Source organism: Atta colombica, unplaced genomic scaffold (genome assembly GCF_001594045.1).
Source record: "Atta colombica isolate Treedump-2 unplaced genomic scaffold, Acol1.0 scaffold137, whole genome shotgun sequence".
NCBI lineage: Eukaryota > Metazoa > Arthropoda > Insecta > Hymenoptera > Formicidae > Atta > Atta colombica.
This window is the reverse complement of record NW_017259225.1, coordinates 464228-481918: the sequence shown is the minus strand read 5'-3', so window position 1 is coordinate 481918 and position 17691 is coordinate 464228. Positions and strand designations below refer to the sequence as shown.

At 35.5% G+C, this 17691-nt stretch overlaps 2 protein-coding genes across 2 annotated transcripts in view; one reads left to right on the top strand and one right to left on the bottom strand.

Moving 5' to 3' along the window:
• LOC108684681 overlaps positions 1–13815 on the bottom strand; it is a 40532-nt gene extending 26717 nt beyond the window's left edge. Inside the window, exons 1-5 of the mRNA XM_018189133.1 lie at positions 12178–13815; positions 11210–11352; positions 10468–10627; positions 8766–9000; positions 7523–7635 (exon numbers count right to left, since the gene is read on the bottom strand). Of these exons, the coding sequence (XP_018044622.1) occupies positions 7523–7635; positions 8766–9000; positions 10468–10627; positions 11210–11352; positions 12178–12518 (992 nt within the window). The 5' untranslated portion in view covers positions 12519–13815. The remainder of the gene's footprint in view (positions 1–7522; positions 7636–8765; positions 9001–10467; positions 10628–11209; positions 11353–12177) is intronic.
• On the top strand, positions 4168–6537 carry LOC108684682 (prolyl 3-hydroxylase OGFOD1). Its single transcript, XM_018189135.1, has 2 exons — positions 4168–4246; positions 4350–6537. The coding sequence occupies exon 2, from the start codon at positions 4723–4725 to the stop codon at positions 6403–6405; it is 1683 nt and encodes a 560-aa protein (XP_018044624.1). The 5' UTR covers positions 4168–4246; positions 4350–4722; the 3' UTR covers positions 6406–6537.
• Positions 13816–17691: the final 3876 nt, after the last annotated feature.

The window sequence follows — 17691 nt, the reverse complement described above, 5'->3', positions numbered from 1 at the left end:
GACACTCCGGAGATATCCTATTAGTGAGCGATGCAGAGAAGAAAGGATAATGACCCATCTCATCGCGGGAGGTGCAACGATTAGTACACGATCCCACCCTATCGAGAGCGCATTCTTTTCCCATGCAATCTATCAATCGTTCTAAAGTGCTTTACTTATACGCTGCCGACTCTTGCGTGACTTTATCTCGCGCTTGGAGTAAAAGATCGTTGACGTTAAAATTTATACGAGGTGCTAGAAAAGTAACTATTCCTTCGAAATTAGAACAACCGGGATATATACGAATCTTTTCAAAGGTGAAACTAATCGAGTCCACGAAACAACAAAACAAAGAAAATTGATAACATTATAAGGTAATCTTTATATAGTAAAAAAATGTTATGTTTGCGTTAAAATTGGTCTTTGTTAAAAATGTTTTGTGTTGAATTCTTAACATACCCGAAATAATTTAACACAATATGATTATATTATTTGAATATTTTACGTTAAATTGATATTAATATTTCTTAGTATTAAAATAACATAATTTATGAATAAATAAAAAAATAAAATAAAAACAATGTAGTTTTAAAACATATATTATAAATGTTAATTTTACTAAACAAATGTGCTTCCACAATTTGTATCAAAATTACTTTTGTGTTAATTTTTACATGTTTGTGTTTCTAACATATTCGTCTTGTATCAAATTAATGCAAAAATATGAGTGGACTGTAAAATGTGTTAAATTTAATAGAAATTTTCCAACTGTATGTACAAAATTTTGACATTCGAGCAACTAGTTTGAATAATTATTTTGACGGTTTAATCAAATTATTTTCAGATTTATCTGATTGATCTAGTTAAATTTTTAAATACTTTAAATGTGAAATGTTAAATTCATGACAAATTTGCCAATAGTGTAGTATTAAAATAAGAATATTAACTCTCTAAAATAAGAAATTTACAGAAAGTGAAATCAGTTTAGCTCGTGGAAGGTTCACACGTGATTCACGGCTGAACGTTATTGATAATCGAGATCTCCGCCGGAAATAATTCGCACGGATCTGTGCTTCGAGATAGCTCGACACGCCGAGGTATAAGCATCAGCTTACAATATTGAAGTGGGCTATAAGAAAAACGGCGTCGCGTCGGCACACGTGACTGCACTCGTTAATCAATAATAGTCGTACAAGCTACGACTCGAATGATTCGATGTATATAAACTTCACGATTCGCCTCCGCGTACGAATGCTGACACAGTCGTTTCAAAAGTTTCGAAGGCCCGTTCTTGTCGTAGGATGCGAGGAAAGTATCGACTCAAGGCCGACTCGAGATAATCTCCAAGCCGAGATCTATAGAATTGAATTAACATGAGATCTCTCTCGCCCCTTTCTCCCTTGCTCTTAAAGATGAATGTTCAAATCCCTCGTGTAGGAATGACGAGTCATCGATCGATGACTCGTATTCGGTTATGACGTTAAATGACGCGACGAATGTATAGGATGTTCTGACGAAAACGTGAAGGCACAACGTTGCAACAAGTAATATATCTATAAATCCAACAATATTAATTCATTATATATATTAGAAAGTGTAATATCTTTTCATGCTATCATTCTGGTTCCACCAGCCACATCAAGTATATCGAGATTGACACTCGCATTGTGCTAAATAAAAAAGAATAGCAAGCACCATGTAAACAGAGAGTTGCTGTCTTGTAACCAGGTCTGAAACTTAGGTCTTTTCTGTGATCAAATTTGTGTATACACTTAAAATAAAGTACACGTTTGATTTGGCAAAAGCGAAAAAGAGAGTTCTATAATTTAGTGCAGGAAGAAAGAATAGATCTCAGGTGAAAATCCCAAAGTAAGCAAAGACTTCACTAGATGTTGACCAAAAAAATTATAAATTTACTAGAATATTTATAGGGGTATTTATAGGGATAGTGCGGGGGTTCGAGAAGACGTATTAGCGTTATTTGTATCATTCTGTCTTCATTATTTATTAGTAGCGCTAACAGCGTCTCCCAGAATGCCTCTATGATTTAATTCATTGATCAATCATTGATCCCTAATGAATTTGCTTACTTTTGTAATTTTCATCTGCTTTTAAGATACACAATTGACCTTCCGTACACATATCGATTAAATTGGAGCAAGACGATTCCGAATTTAGGATAGAAAAGATACTCCGACCTTTGTCCTTTGGATTTTTTATCTTTATCACTGGAATACTTGCGGCTGTTTTCCTTTTAAGAGACACAAGTATCATTCTGGCTTTATATTGAATGAATGAATCATTATTCATTGAATGCTAAGAAGGATAGAACGTCGACTGTGTCTCCTAAAAGGAAAGCAGCCTGAATAGGCGCAGTCGTCCAGCTCCGAAATCTATAGATAAGGATTTCGATACCTAGAAGGTTCTCGAAAATGTCGTCTGTGGAGACCGGCGCGGAATGTTAACGATATAACCAACTGCGAACACCTGTTCACGGCACAAACGAAAGGACACTGGCAGATTCCCGGTCCTGCGAAGGTCTTGCGTGTCCTGGGGATGCGTGTTTACCCGCGACTTCGGAAGAACCCCACCCTCAGCTTCAGCGTTGGCGACGCAACAAACACAGGCAACTTGCACGTATACCGCGATGATGTGGGAACGGTGGAATCGCGTCTGGATGAGGAAAGACGTCGGCGAGGGAGTGGGACCGCATAGATTCGCGGCCGGGACTTGTCATGTTGCGCGAAATTTTATTTTATTATTTACTCACGATATGAGCGCGTCCCCCAGGTGTCGGGCTCCAGGATGGCTGGCCGGATGATTTCCTCGCGACGATGTCGGACGTCACGCGTCCGTCGCGTCGCGACGCACCACTCGGTCACTCGGAGCCGATTCACAACGGTCTCAGGACCGTACTCCGAGAGTCTCTTCTCTCCACGCGACCACGCAACGGTACCCGTCAAATGTGACACACGCCCGCCATGTTGCCACGGCGACGCCAGCGCCACCCGACGGCCCGACAATGCGGCGCCGAAACGATGCTCAGCGCGAGCGCCAATTTCGAACAGTTCGAACGTACCGACTGCGACGTATGTCTCAGCAAACAAGAATGGATTTAAATGAATTGAAATGGATTCAGATTATATTTTCAGAAATATTGATTCATGAATGTTAAAATAAATGCTTTTCAATCCTGAATGCATTTTTATTCATTTATAGGAATTGCATGGAGCATATCTCTATACCTTTCAATCTAAAAATAATATTAGCTTTTTCTATGCATTGTGAATACTATTCAAAATTTTGAATAGGAAATGCAGTGTTTCGATCCAATTTAATTGAATCCAATTGAATCGAATCTCTATGTCTTTCAATCTAAAAATAGTATTAACTTTTTCTGTGCACAATACACATATTGTGAATACTGTTCAATTCAAAATTTTGAATAGGAAATGCAATTTTTCAATCCAATTGCATCCAATTGAATCTAATTGAATCCAATTAAATCCAAAAAAAGTATTCGCTATTTAAAATATTGATTCACGAATGTTAAAATCAATGCTTTTCAATCCTGAATGCATTTTTATTCATTTATAGGAATTGCATGGAGCATATCTCTATACCTTTCAATCTAAAAATAATATTAGCTTTTTCTATGCATTGTGAATACTATTCATGTATTCGGATAGAAAAAAATTTCAATCCATTTTAATCTATTCTGGATTGCAAAAGATATCTGGGATAATTGTCAATAAAACAGTTGCAAAGGAAAAAAAAGTAAAAGGTAAAAATCAAGAAACAAAAACAGGAAACAAAGAGCATATTGTAAAACAGGCTTTAAATGATATGAGGCTTGTTCTTTTTAGCTAAATTTTTTGCACTTTCACAAAATATTTTTTTGTCTCCAACGTGAAGAGAAAAGGAGGAAAGATGAACTGTGCAAGAAGTTCAATTAAAAAGAACAGATTCATGATTAAAGTATGTCAATATGCGCATTCGCTAAATATTATTCTATATTCATATGGATAATTATAGATATACAATTGTATTAATATTTGCTAATATTGGCGTACAGATCGTGTCATCTGGAGCAACCTTCGATGGAATGTTTTTCGAAAGATTAGTACATGAATGATTATTCGAGGCCGCTAGAGGCGCTACTATGCTAGATTGATATTGTTTTTATTATTGCTGTCGCCGCGTATGTTATGTTACGGAGGTACAAGAAAGTTTCTGTGAAACGCCGACGTTCGCCGCAATTTCTGTGGTACGTAGAATCCAATAGAATTGTCCGAATTATCATTGTCTAATCATAATAATCGTCTCGAGTGACGGTTGCGATTAATAGCGTCTTGACTTGCTGTTCACAGAACACACGTGGCACGATTAGGATACCACGTGGGTTTTACCTATCAGGACGATTAATTGACACTTCTATTCGACGAGGACATCTCCTACGATCGGACACCTGAGATCCTGATATCGTTCTGGAGACACGCCAACAAGACTTTGCTAACGAGATTGACGAATTGAAATCCGTAAAGAGGTTAGGTCAAACGGTGCCGCATGCTTTATATTGTAAAGAATTAAGCAAGTTTAGAAGAATTTTAATAGTGGCATAACATGAGTATCTTCCTTGTCGAAAAGTTGTAATTAAGGAAGAAAGATTTGTAGATTTAAGATTTTTATGTTAGATTTGACAGAAACTAGCTTGTCTTCAAATTTAATAAAAAAACTGAGAGTATGGCGGATCAGAAGTTGTTTTCGGAGCACATATACGATATTAAATTTCAAGAAGAATTCAAAAAACACTGGCACTCTCAAGGCGATTTTAAGAGCGCCAATCTGGAGATCATATCGAAACCTTTCAAAGTGTGTAAGATATCAAACTTCTTAAGAGACGAGATCCTAGAGAACTTAAAAAGCGAATTGGAACGTCATGATTATATACGCAAAGTCCTTGATCTCTATCAGTTTGAAAAAACTGAGGATCTGCACCACTTTACTGACAAGTATATCCAAATGTTGAACAGATCTTTTTGGAAAGATCTGATATCATGGATGAGCCGCAATACAAACATTGAGTTAAACGGAAAGGTCTTGATGTCGAGCGCCCGTTATCGTAATACAGATCGTTTATTATGTCACGATGATAACATGATTGATAGAAGAATCGCTTATATATTGTATCTAACTGATGATTGGTCAGAGGAAGATGGTGGTGCTTTAGATCTTTTCGATACGGACGAAGAAGGCTCACCTAGGAAGGTAGTGAAATCATTAATTCCAGAATATAACTCCCTAGTGTTCTTCGAAGTAGTGGAAAATTCTTACCATCAAGTAGCCGAGGTATTGGCACATGATAAGTGCAGGTGGTCAATCAATGGTTGGTTTCATGGTCCATTAAAAAAGGATTTTCGTAAGTCACCCAGACACGAACCAGCCAAAACTTTCCTGGAACCGAGTTCTACCAAAGTGAACTTACACTCCTGGGTTTCCAATGATTATCTGGAACCCAGCATAATGGACCAAATTCAAGAGGATGTCGAGATATCATCTTATACGTTTCTTAAAAGCTTCTTGAAAGAATCTGTGTATCAACAAATTGCAAATGATTTAACGTCGCAGGATATCAGCTGGCGGATGATAGGCCCGCCAGATATACGTCACTATGAAATAGCTGACGAACAAACTTTACCGAAACTATTGAGAGATTTCTGTGATTTATTTAAATCTATTTCCTTCTTTCAAATGTTGAAGAAATATACAGGACTCGATTTGGTGCCCGAGAAAACAAAGAGACCTAAGATGACATTAGAGTTACAGAGGTGGTCGTCGGGCTGTTATACGTTGCTATATGACAAATCGTTATTGAAAGATACTTCAGACGAGTCAACGCGAGCATTAACCTCAGATTTCTCGATCAGTGAGGTCAACCTGGATACAAATAAAACGCGTCGAGAATTGAAAAGGGAACGAACCGATGATGCTTCCCCAGCAAATTCATCTGATAAAAGAAAGATAGCCAGGTATCATGATAGACAATCAGACGTTGGTATGCGCTCGAATAAACATGAACATAGCGTGAATGTAGACGAAACTTCCTCGTCTTCAGATGAGATGTTATCTCATAGTGATACACTGGACAATGACAACGAGGATGATTCTATCAGTGAGAATGGCGAGTTTCTGCTTGATGTGATAATACAGTTCCATACACAAGATGCCAAAGGCACGCCGAAAACAGAAGATACGATAGATTTTGTGGATCCTGATGCGCAGGAAGGTATTCTAATTCAAATCCCAATGCAAGATAATCATCTTTGTCTAGTCTATAGGTCAGTCATGATATGTCGTCTTCATAAATACTTGAATCATTTCTATGATGGCTATTCTTACACTTTTCTATGTACATATTACGAGTAGCATGATTCTTCATATGATTTGTTGATTAATATTGTTCTGTTGAAACAGATTAAAAAGGATAGGAAGATTCGTGTTTTAAGTCCGGCATTGTTGTTTCGTGGTAATCGACCAATATATTTTCCTGAATTAAGACAACAACATTCTCTTTGCGAGTGAAATAGTTCTTCTTTAAATATAACATTCTAGTCTCATGATTTTTCTTATTGAAAAAAAGTATAAATATATCACATATGCATAAATTTTTATGAAACCTGCTGATTTAAGTGGATGACAGTATTCTGAATGAAAATATAAAAAGAAAATGATATATATATATATATATATATAATCATTTTCTTTTAACATTCGTATTCTAATGTTATTATATCAGAAGAGAGAATCTTATTTTTTTCTTTAAATGAAAAATGTAAAACATATTATTTGCACACGAAGAATGTTTTTATAATTATATGTGAATTTTTTTGTAGACAAATATTAAAGAAAAAAAATTGTGAATAATATATGAATTCTTGTCTCAATACACAGATATATTCCAGTCATAAAAAATGTTTCTAATTTTTAGACAGGATTTTTCCAGTAGATGCATGTTATGTTCAAAAAATCATCGGTACGTTAGCGATTTATGTGCTTAAGTTATGAAAGTCTTGCAATGATTTTGCTAGGATGTAGATTAATATTACAATGCAGGAGACATATAATTGTTTATTGGATGTGATATATACATGGCATAAAAGAAAGTCTTTCGTTTCATTTGCGAGAATCACAGCAAACGTAAGGTTCACATGCAGTCGTGAAGTTGAGTGAATGTGAGTGCAGCGAGGGAATTGCGTTAGCGGGATGAATATCGAAAAAAAAGTCTCCCTCGTATTTTACACGTGCTGTTCGCAGCATCCGGAAACTTTTCTTTCGCTCATCCTTGGAACTTATGAAACGCACGTAGATGTTGAATATTGTGCTTAGTGTACATGACGGGGAATCAATGTACACGCTTCGTCTTTTTTTTTCTGAGAATCGACGCAATTCTATATTGATGGGATAAAATCTTCCAAGCCGAATTTAGTTGCAGAAAAGAGGAAAAGAAGAAAGAAGAAAGAGCGAGAGAAGAGTGAAAGCTTACGCTGTGTGGACGTTCCGGTGGTTACATTCGGTTTCGGGTTCCTGCACTTGAATCCTGGGTCGCGGCAAATTCTGTTGTCCTGTGCCATCCTTAGTAGTGGTTTTTGTCGTGATCTAACAGATAATAAAACCTGTTTTAGTGCAAACACCGCGAATGACGCGGTGAGATTGTAACTTGATGCGAATCGGGAATGCCTTAAGGACCGCGCTTAACGCGCTAAGAGTTTAATCATTCAACGAAATAAATGGAGAGTTTATCCGCCGCGTTTTTCCTCTCATCGTATTCTATTTCGAGCAATTGTGCCGGAAGCTATTAATGGGCGCACCTACGATACAGCTCCGTTCCGGATGACGCCATCGGGCAATCTTTAAGCGATCGTAAATTCGTTCGTCTGATTGATCGTTACTTAACTTAACTATTACAATAAGAAGATTGGACAATCGGTCGAGCTTCAAAATTGTCCTATTTTTTTAATCTAGCTATTACAATAAGAAGATCACAGGACGTTTTATTTAATCCTAGTTGACATTCGCGGTGAATCCGGACATTTTTAAAAATTGCTTTGAAAAATTATTCATAACAAATATTTTTCATCTTACATAATTTTGAGTTACATACTCTTGAGTTACATACGATTTTTGATATTGAAAATGAAAAAAATCAAATTTTTATCATTTAATTACGTTAATTTTAGATAAAGATGTATACATTAATTTAAAATACTATTACTATTGAACTCGCAAATACCTGCAAAAGAAAATTTCGGAGCAAATGTCGATTAGAGAGAATTTTTTAAGATTGTTATAAATGTAAAATGATTATATTATTATGAATGCTATTGAGATTATTACGAGTTTAATACCTAGAAAAAAAGTTAACGATAATCGCAATCTTATTAAAATTATTACTTTCATACTGATTGTGAGAAAAAGTGTTTTGTATTTATGATTATAATTGAATAAAATAATTATGATTAAGAGCTCCATTTATATAGTTATTATGCTAATGTTAGTAATAATAATGATAGTAATAATAATTATATTTTTAATATTATACGCTTTAAAAAATATATAGAAGGCATCGAAAATATATTACAATTATTTTCACTGTCAGCTCTATATTTCTTTTGCTGACTTATACGAGTCGACGGGCCCATTATTAGACGATAGATTCGTAATTAGACGATTATCGATTATTGCGCGTGACGAGACGGAACAAGACATTTACGCAGATTACCAATCACCTGGGACGTGGAGGCAATCCCGGCCATCCGTTTCCGCAGCTCGTTCAACTGCAATTCCTGCTGGAAACTGGCATCGTTCTCCTGCGACTCCTCTCGCTTGCCCCCCTCAATCGATTCCGTCGAGTATTCGACTTGGACCCAGGGGCAAATTGTCGGCGACGACTGCAGTGAACCTTTGCTTCCAGGTCGAGACAGACGCGGGGAGAGTCGTCTCAATAGTGACACAAGTTTCGATCTAAAGCGATACTTTTGTCACTCATTTGGCGATACTTATATGCGACACGAAAAAAGACACGAGAAAAATATAATATAATGAAAATGATTTATAATTGATAAGAAACTTTTCAAAAGTTTCTTACTTTTTTTTGTTTTTCTTTCTTTGAAATGTTTATTATATCACTTTTTCACTTTAAAAATGTCACAATTAAAAAATATAACTTTGAAATTATTATCACGAATAAGTAGTATAAGTAAATATTATTTTATCAATCATCGAAAGTGAATTTTAAACTTTTATGATCATTCATTATGGATATTTAGGTTGATATCAAAAACGAAGAAACACATAGATAATAAAAATCGTTGTAAAATACATTTTTCAATAAATCAATATTTGCATTTGATAGAGTACACTTGTAAAATGTAACGAAACTCTCCTCTTATTTCAAATTAATACAAAATTACATTTATTTCATTTCGACATTATATAACTTGTTTCTTGGTTAGACATATTATAAATTAATTCAGTTTAAATAAATATAATAAATTATATTAAATAAATATAATAAATTATATAGTTTAAAATATGTTTTACAAATACAAATCTAGTCTATCGATGACAAATGTTGCTTCATTAAAAAATATTTATTTTTTAATGTAGATTTTTGTAAACATTTTCTTTATGTATTTTTCTCGTTTCTGATGTTTTCAATTTCATAAAAACCTTCACGATTCAAGAAGAATGATTTAAAAAATTGTCAAAATTCAAGAAGGATGGTTTATTTAACTGGTTGTGAAGTGAAAATGGCAAATATGACATTTGATTATATATTAAGTATATGTTATTTTTATCGATATAATATGATTTGTCAATATTTTTCTGTCGAAAATTAATGAATAATTTCTCTCCTTTTCTGGGAAACCTAATTTTCTGGATCACTTTTGAAATAAAAAAGTGATATGTGGAATTTTAAATGTTCATTTTTTTATGTCAATATGTTAATTATATGTATTTTGAATCCCAGAATAAATGGAACCTACGCCGCGCAATTTTCACTTTGCTAATTATTTCATAAAAGTGTAATCAATCAATTTATCTTCTTTTTCCGCGGCGAACTGCGTTTCCGTCGAGTTTTACATTCCCATCGCATGTCTTCCGAGCGAATGTTGTTACCCGCTTTGTTTTTTAGCAAATTAATTGCTGTTTCCAATGTAATCGAATACTGCATTTTCTTGGTATCCACCTCGTTGCGTGTACATACACATTGTGTGTATATGACGTTATCGCGATTTGCTTTTCGCTAAACCTCCCCCGCCTTCATCCCATTATTACTGCCCGCTTCTTGACTCGCAAAAGTCTACCGTTATACTTTTCTGCTCGGCGGCCGCGCTCTCAGAGGGAGAGCTTGTCATAAATTATTTGCTTTCATTGCGTGCATGAAACGGGTTTGCACGCGAGGTGCATCGACGTGGATTAGCATACCTCGTGCTCGGTGTCTGAAGATGATCGGAAGTGAGAGGCGTGCTTCTGGAAAGCTGTTCGGCGCTTCGCGTCGTATTTCCCCAGTGGAGTTGGTTGGAGCTGAAAGTGACGGATCTTCCTACTCTCCAGTCTAGGCTGCTGCTTTGTCTAGCTTGTAGATCTGGAAGGGAAAAGAACGAAAAATGACAAATCGAAGCTTTAAAATTACAGGTCGAAGCTTTACAATTACATTTCCACAAGTCGCATCCACATTTCCCTCAGAAATTACGAAAGTATTTTACTCGTTTAACTAATTTAATTAATCTATCTATTAATTAAACTGAACTTAAACATTTCTCCTTTGTATGGAGGATGAAAATCGAATTCAATTTTATGAATTGAAATGATAAGTTTTTGTTTATAAAAGATGAAATATAAAGAAGAAAAAAACATACTTTAAAAGAAGATTTTATTTTTCTATAATCAATTATTATACCAACATTGCATTTTAAAATATTGCAAATTTTAATGACTCAAAATATTTAAACTTTTTTCTTAGCTATATTGTAGTAGCATTATCTTTTTAAATAAAAAAAGTTTTAATGGGCTTAATATATATAAATTATATAAGAGAGAAATTTAGATGTGCAATTATCAAGAAAAAAAATAAAATTTAAAACAAGTGAACAAGCCGTAATTGAATGACTGACTCCTGAGTTCTCCAGTTCGTTAACTATGTTATGAGTCACAGTTAATGAATTACCTTGTTCGTTGGCGTTCTGGTTGACTCTCCAGTCCAGAGAATTACTATTCCTATTCACGTTATAAATGTTATCACAGGATTTGGTGGCAAGGCATGTCGCGTTATGACGACGTCTCAGCAGTCTTGATACTGGTCCCAAATTTCTGTAAAGATGTAGTATTTTTCAAATTCTATTTTCAAGTTCTATTTCATGCAACGTTAAAAACGAATTAAAAAATCTATTTACAACTTATTAGATATCTCGTATCTAATAAGTTATAATGTCCAGACACAAGATAAAAAAAATGGCATTATCGATCGGCTAGTCAGTTGTTATCTTCGTAAAGCTGATTACGCCCTATCGCGATAACAAAATATTTCGCGTTTTTTCATGATGAAAGTAAGGGAGCTTAGAGTCTTGCATAATGAGCTTTCTATAATAAGCCGTTATCTAAGTTTTAAGCCTTAAGCCGTAAGAAATTAACCAATCACAATCGAATGTGAGAAGAATAATTAATTGGTCAATCCCTTAAGACTTAAGGTTTATTACACCTATCGTGTTTGCGTTTGTCTAACGCGTAACAATACATAAGAAAATGAATCAAAGCTTTATTTCCTTTCTTTCCATGAAATAAAAGACTAATTAGAGCACGTAAAAAAATGTTTGGTTGAATTAACTGGAATTTTGATGAAAATGAACGATCCAGAATTCTAGTTAAGTCTACTAGATTTCTGGTTAAATCTATAAATCTATAACTGAATGGTTATTTCAACTAGAATTTTAATTAACAAGATTTAGTACAAAAATCTTGTAGACTCAACTAATATTCTGGATCATTCATTTTCCATCAGAATTTTAATTAATTCAATCAAACATTTTTTTCTGTGAGGATTGATTTTTGTATAATACTTTATGTATTATATATTACGCAAAAATCTGTGCTTCGGCCTTAATATTGATCGAGGAGAAGTGACGAAACGACACTCACTTCTTGAAGCGTCGCGTCTGTTCGATCGGCACGAGCGGCTTGTTCTCGGTCGGTCCGCCAGTCGTTTCCGGTTCCGGGCAGTAAGTACCCACTCGCACATGACTGTAAGTCGCTCGTAGCTGCACCCCGTCCAGCGGTCGGAAGTGGCTACGTTCGATGGACGAGACCCGTACGATCTCGATCTTCGGCCGTGCCTCTCCTCCACTTTTCTTCTCCATACTCGACGGAAGGCGACGTCGTCTGTTCTTCTGGATCAACGACAAAATCCACCGACGCCGCACTAAGAGTTCAATTGCTCTCGACCTTATTACCCATTCGATAACGATCCTCCCACGTCGCATCTATCCGTATCGCGAGGGGGAGAGACCGCTGGCGTGTGTCACGCTGAGCAAATGCCCTCGGCTCATCTCTTCTCACCTCCTCGTTCCTTCTTCTCCCCTCTCTCTGGACTGTAGCGATTTTACTATCTCGTGAAAAATCGCGAGACGCTTCCGCGCGGGAAATCGGGGACCGATACGCGCCGATACGCTCAATCCTCGCGCGTAATTAAAGCCGCGAGTAAGACCGGAAATCTGTGTGTTGTATACCACACTTTTATTTTTACGTTACGGTAGAAAAGACACTGGAGGATTATCACGATGCGCTGGCGATCGTTGCGGACGATCAGTGCGCAACACGTCGTTGTTTTCCTTGTTCTTAATTATCTCGATGAGTGATCACATCGTTCGCGTGTGCAACATGCGCTATAAAGCGAACGACGTCTGGCAGTCAGGGATTTGATTCCTCGTCGTGAGAGATAAGAAGAGATCGCGGGCGCGAATTTTCGGGATCCCTTCGGTGCTCGATATCACGACGGACGGGTCTTATCGGACGCTTTAAAGTCCGTACAATTCTTAAACACGCCCCACACTCGTCTCTTTAGTCTTTCGCTCGCCTTCTCTCTCTCTGCCCCTCTTCTTCCTTCTTCTTCTTCTCTCTGCGTCGTGACCTGAGCGGGAGGAAAAAATGCGTGGGTCACGTTCATTCATCCCACAGGGAGGAGTACAACGTAAATTATCTCGCTGCGCGATCAGGCTCGAGCGCACGCGAGCACGTCTGCGCTTCCTTAATTGAATTGCTCACGCGTGCGTGCGTGCGCGTGTGTACGCGTGCGGCGAGAGATCGAGCACGCGAGGCTCGTATCGCGACATCTCCGGCGCTGGATTTCTGAAATTAACGTTTCTGGACCACGTCATTTCACTCGCGCTATATCTCTGTTTCTAGCACTTGTCGCGTATCATGTTAATGAGAAAAAGAAAAATTCTGAAATTAACGTCTCTGGACCATGTCATTTCACTCGCGCTTCTTCCGTTCCTCACATGCACTTGTCGCGTCTTCTTCTTGATAAGAAAGAGAAGAATACTGTGAGAATCGCACTGGACACACTCGCGAACTGTAACCTTCTTCTTTCTGCCACTAACGAATGATAATCGATGCCCTCCGGGCTGGCACATACATGGACACATACATTACAGTCAAATCGTTTTCATCGTGTATCAGTTTCTCGGAACAAGTGAGAACGGAGGTGTATTAAAATGATCGATCCGATGTGACGAGTTAGTACACGCTCGTATGAAATTATTTTACGACGCGCTAATCCTGGATGCATTAAAAACCGCGCACAAAATTAATAAGGTCAGATTGTATATTTAAGAGCGAATATCGTATGAATTACGCAAATCTTGTGGATTTCAATCCCAATTTAGATTCTTAGAGAAAAATTGATTTTATTGATATTAACATTTTGACTCTCCTGTGTATATTTAATTTAATTGGAAACCTATGTGGTTCCAGGACACCGCATGTATCAATTTAAATACACATATATTTTCTATTTATTACACTGAAAAATTTTAATAAATATTTGTTGAAATAATACTAAGTAAATATTCACTAAATGTAAACATATATTTATCTGATACAAAAACTATTAATTTGATTTAATTATCACTTTTATTGTATAAATATTTATTTACTATAAGCAAGTAAATGTTTACTTTTACTATAGTATTATTCAAAGAAATATGTATTAAGATTTAGTAAATTTTTTTCAATACACCATTTATATATACGAATCAAGAACATTTTGCATTGATTATAGTATAATTTTGAGGAAGCCTATTAATTTAGCTAAAAATTTTCACTTAAAAAACATGTTTTAGTGGAAAATTCTAATATGAATAATTTACTTTAAAATTATATTATGTTATAAAAACATTTTACAAATTCATGCGACGATGAGTACATTTATATATGCGGCGTAGAAATGATATTTATTATCTCCACGTCGTGTGTGTGTCTTTCGTGCATACGAGTCATACAAATATTTTGACCATCCACAAATATTTTGAAAAAACATTAGGTTAAAATTCTAGATTATATACCAAGAGTTAAGCACAAAAGAATAGTGTGACGAGATTTGTGATCAGGAAACTGATTCTGACAAAAATTCATGCCAGTGTTAAAGAAAAGATACACCTATTAGATATCTTCTCGTATTCAGCGATATGATCTTCTGCGTTTTTTCTTTGTCGCAAAAAAAAAAAAGAAACGCGCTACTTTAGTTATACATGCAAGTAATTACATCACACATAATTCCACGCGCGTAAATGCAAATGGGTGTGTTTTGTTTTTACAATGCTTCCGCGAGCGCGAGTATCGTTTTTCGATTGAAAAATCGTGCACGGATGTATCAGATATCCCGGTGAAGTCGCCGTTTAGCCGCGCGCCGCGAATGCGCGACTATTCATTCATCTCGTAACGCAGCCCGTCACGTCTCTTTTCTCCCTCATTTCATTTTCCCATCTAGCGCAGCTTCCACCTCGGCCTTGTGTGTCACGTAACAATGTCCGTCCGTCCAACCCATATCGCGACGTGCCACAACGAATAACTCGAGTCAATCGACGCCGATCGAATTAATTTCGAACGGTGACAACGTATCCCCCCTTGGATCTCACGCGACCGAATTGGTTGGCTTCTGTCGCGTGTCGGTAGACTCGCGACAAGAACGTGCGATTGCGTCGCGATTTTTCAAATGAAATTCTTTGTTACGTTATTGCGATTTTCTCCTCTTCATCTTCATTACGCCGCTGCTCGGACAGCGCGCTGGGTTTCAACATCTCGCTCGATTGTGCATTTAGCTGCGGGTGACCTATTTTGATATATACACCTGAACGATTTTTTCGTTCGTTTTAAAAACGTTATCATACTTGTTATCATCGTTGTTAGAACATTACGTTTTATTTTATTGAAAAAAAAAACGGAGGCCGCGAGGGATTTGCGAGTTGCGTTTAATCCAATTCAAAGAAAAACAGTTACAACGATAGCAACTTTATATAAGTTTTATACGCAGAATTAATGTACACGAATAAATTAATGTATATAATTGAATTGCATTATTTTACAATTGCAATAACTACAGAATAGTTTATTAAATTATGTGTGTATATTAATTTTACATATAAAATCTGTATAATTATCATCTTTATAATTGCTTTTATAAACATGGAAAAAAAGATTTGTTAAAACAACTAAAAACCTCATTGATTCGACAAATTTACAGCCAGTAATTTTTTAAAACGTTAAATTAGCACAATTGTAGATAAATTGCAATAAATTATAATCATATTTGTTATAATAGTATATAAGTTTATTAATACTGCAAAGATAACTTTCTAAATCAATCAAATATAAATTGTAGATCAAAAAATTTTAACAAAATATGCTAATTAAAATGGCGCGTACTTTTTACTGTAATGAAGGAAGTTTTTTATATTAGCAATTTTCATTGTATAATAGCAAAGAATTAGCTGAATTAGCATACTAATTGCTTATAGACATAATTTCTTTGTTGAACCATCAAATCTTCTTAGTTATAGATGTTAACTCGCACAGCAAGTGTCCTAACTTTGTTGATCCACCCAATCTAATTTTTTTCTATTGTATCCTTTTCTCTGAGTATAGGATGATTGAAACAATTGGCTGGAAATGCCATCGATTGTTCTTTCAAAAGCTCGTGAGCTTTTTCTTATGTAGAGAAGCTTCTCTTGACGCGTTTATCCCAATTTTTCACTTCTGTCAGTCCAGAGAAATTCCGCGGCACACTCGTCGTATATTCGGAAAGGTCAGAGGGATTGACGTCCCTAAAATCGCGCGTTAAAGGGCTAAATTTATCCACGAGGACGAGACACGCTCGTTTTTCCACCTTGACGTCAATGTGACTCCATCGTGAGATTCCTCTGTGATCAAACAGAGAAGGAAGGTCGCCGACATGCCGGAACTAGATCGTAAGTATAATTACCACGCCGACCAACCGCGGCGTGGGCGATCGCGAGTGGAATTATTTTTCAGTGCAGTGGTATGCGCTTCCGCGTAGTTTTTCTCTTGCACGAATGTAAATATCGTACTGTTGCGGAACATTAAAATATGCGACTAGTTCGTCTCGAGAATAAAAATAAAGAATTTCATGGTCTACAAGTTATCTCTTTGTTCAAACGTGACAAAAATATTTCTCCCAATTCAATTCAAGCACTTTATCTTCGATTTTTAAATCTCTATTGAGATCTCACTTTTATTAATTAAATGTACACATTTATTTCTAAGATTCTGTAATATACACTGTTACACAGAAAAAAAAATTAATTTGGGTGGTACAGCAAACTTGTAACTTATTGCGCAAATCCAACATCTCTATAAGAAGATTTGATGGTTTGACAAACCGCTAATGTTATTCAGCTGTCAATTTTGCTACTTTAACATTTAAAAAGTTGATTATCTACGACTGTTTGTAGATTTGTTGAATCAGTTTTCAGTTGTGTTTTTTTTCTGTGTAGAAATATAATTACGAGCTTCCTTTACATGTAAATGATGATGTAAAGTATCATAGTTATGAACGAAATTAAAAGTAATGAATGATTTAACTGAAAATTAAATTACAGCAGTTATTAAATGTAATGAACGTGTACATTAAATTTATGAAAAATAATTAAATTTCATGTACATGTTTACAAATATATATTTTTCAGTTATAAATACATTAAATTTATAATGTAATGTCATGAAATTAAGTTCAAATTGTGTAATTTAAAAATATATTAAATTTCAGTATATGAAATTTTTAACAATGTATGTAAGCAAATGCCAAGTGTGCATTTATCAATAAAAATAAAATGTGAATTACGGCCTTAAATTTACTGAAGCTGATGCTGAGTCTATTCATTTAAATGTATTCTTTATGTTACGTATGTGCACAAATTTGGATTATTCTTATTAAAATGAACTTATTCATTTTCAGTATTCATTTTTTTTTATATATAACTCGTTTCTGATTCTTTGAAATCAATTAGTGTCTTTTAGTCAGCAAATCAAAAGGATCTCACAAACGTTAGTAATTGTATTATATATTTTGACGTTAACTCCGAAGGGTTAACTGGATTTTTATACAAATCTTTCTCTCAAATTTTTTACAGCTGTCTA

Coding starts and splice junctions, on each gene's coding strand:
- LOC108684682 (XM_018189135.1), top strand. CDS start 4,723: ATGGCGGATCAGAAGTTGTTTTCGGAGCACATATACGATATTAAATTT.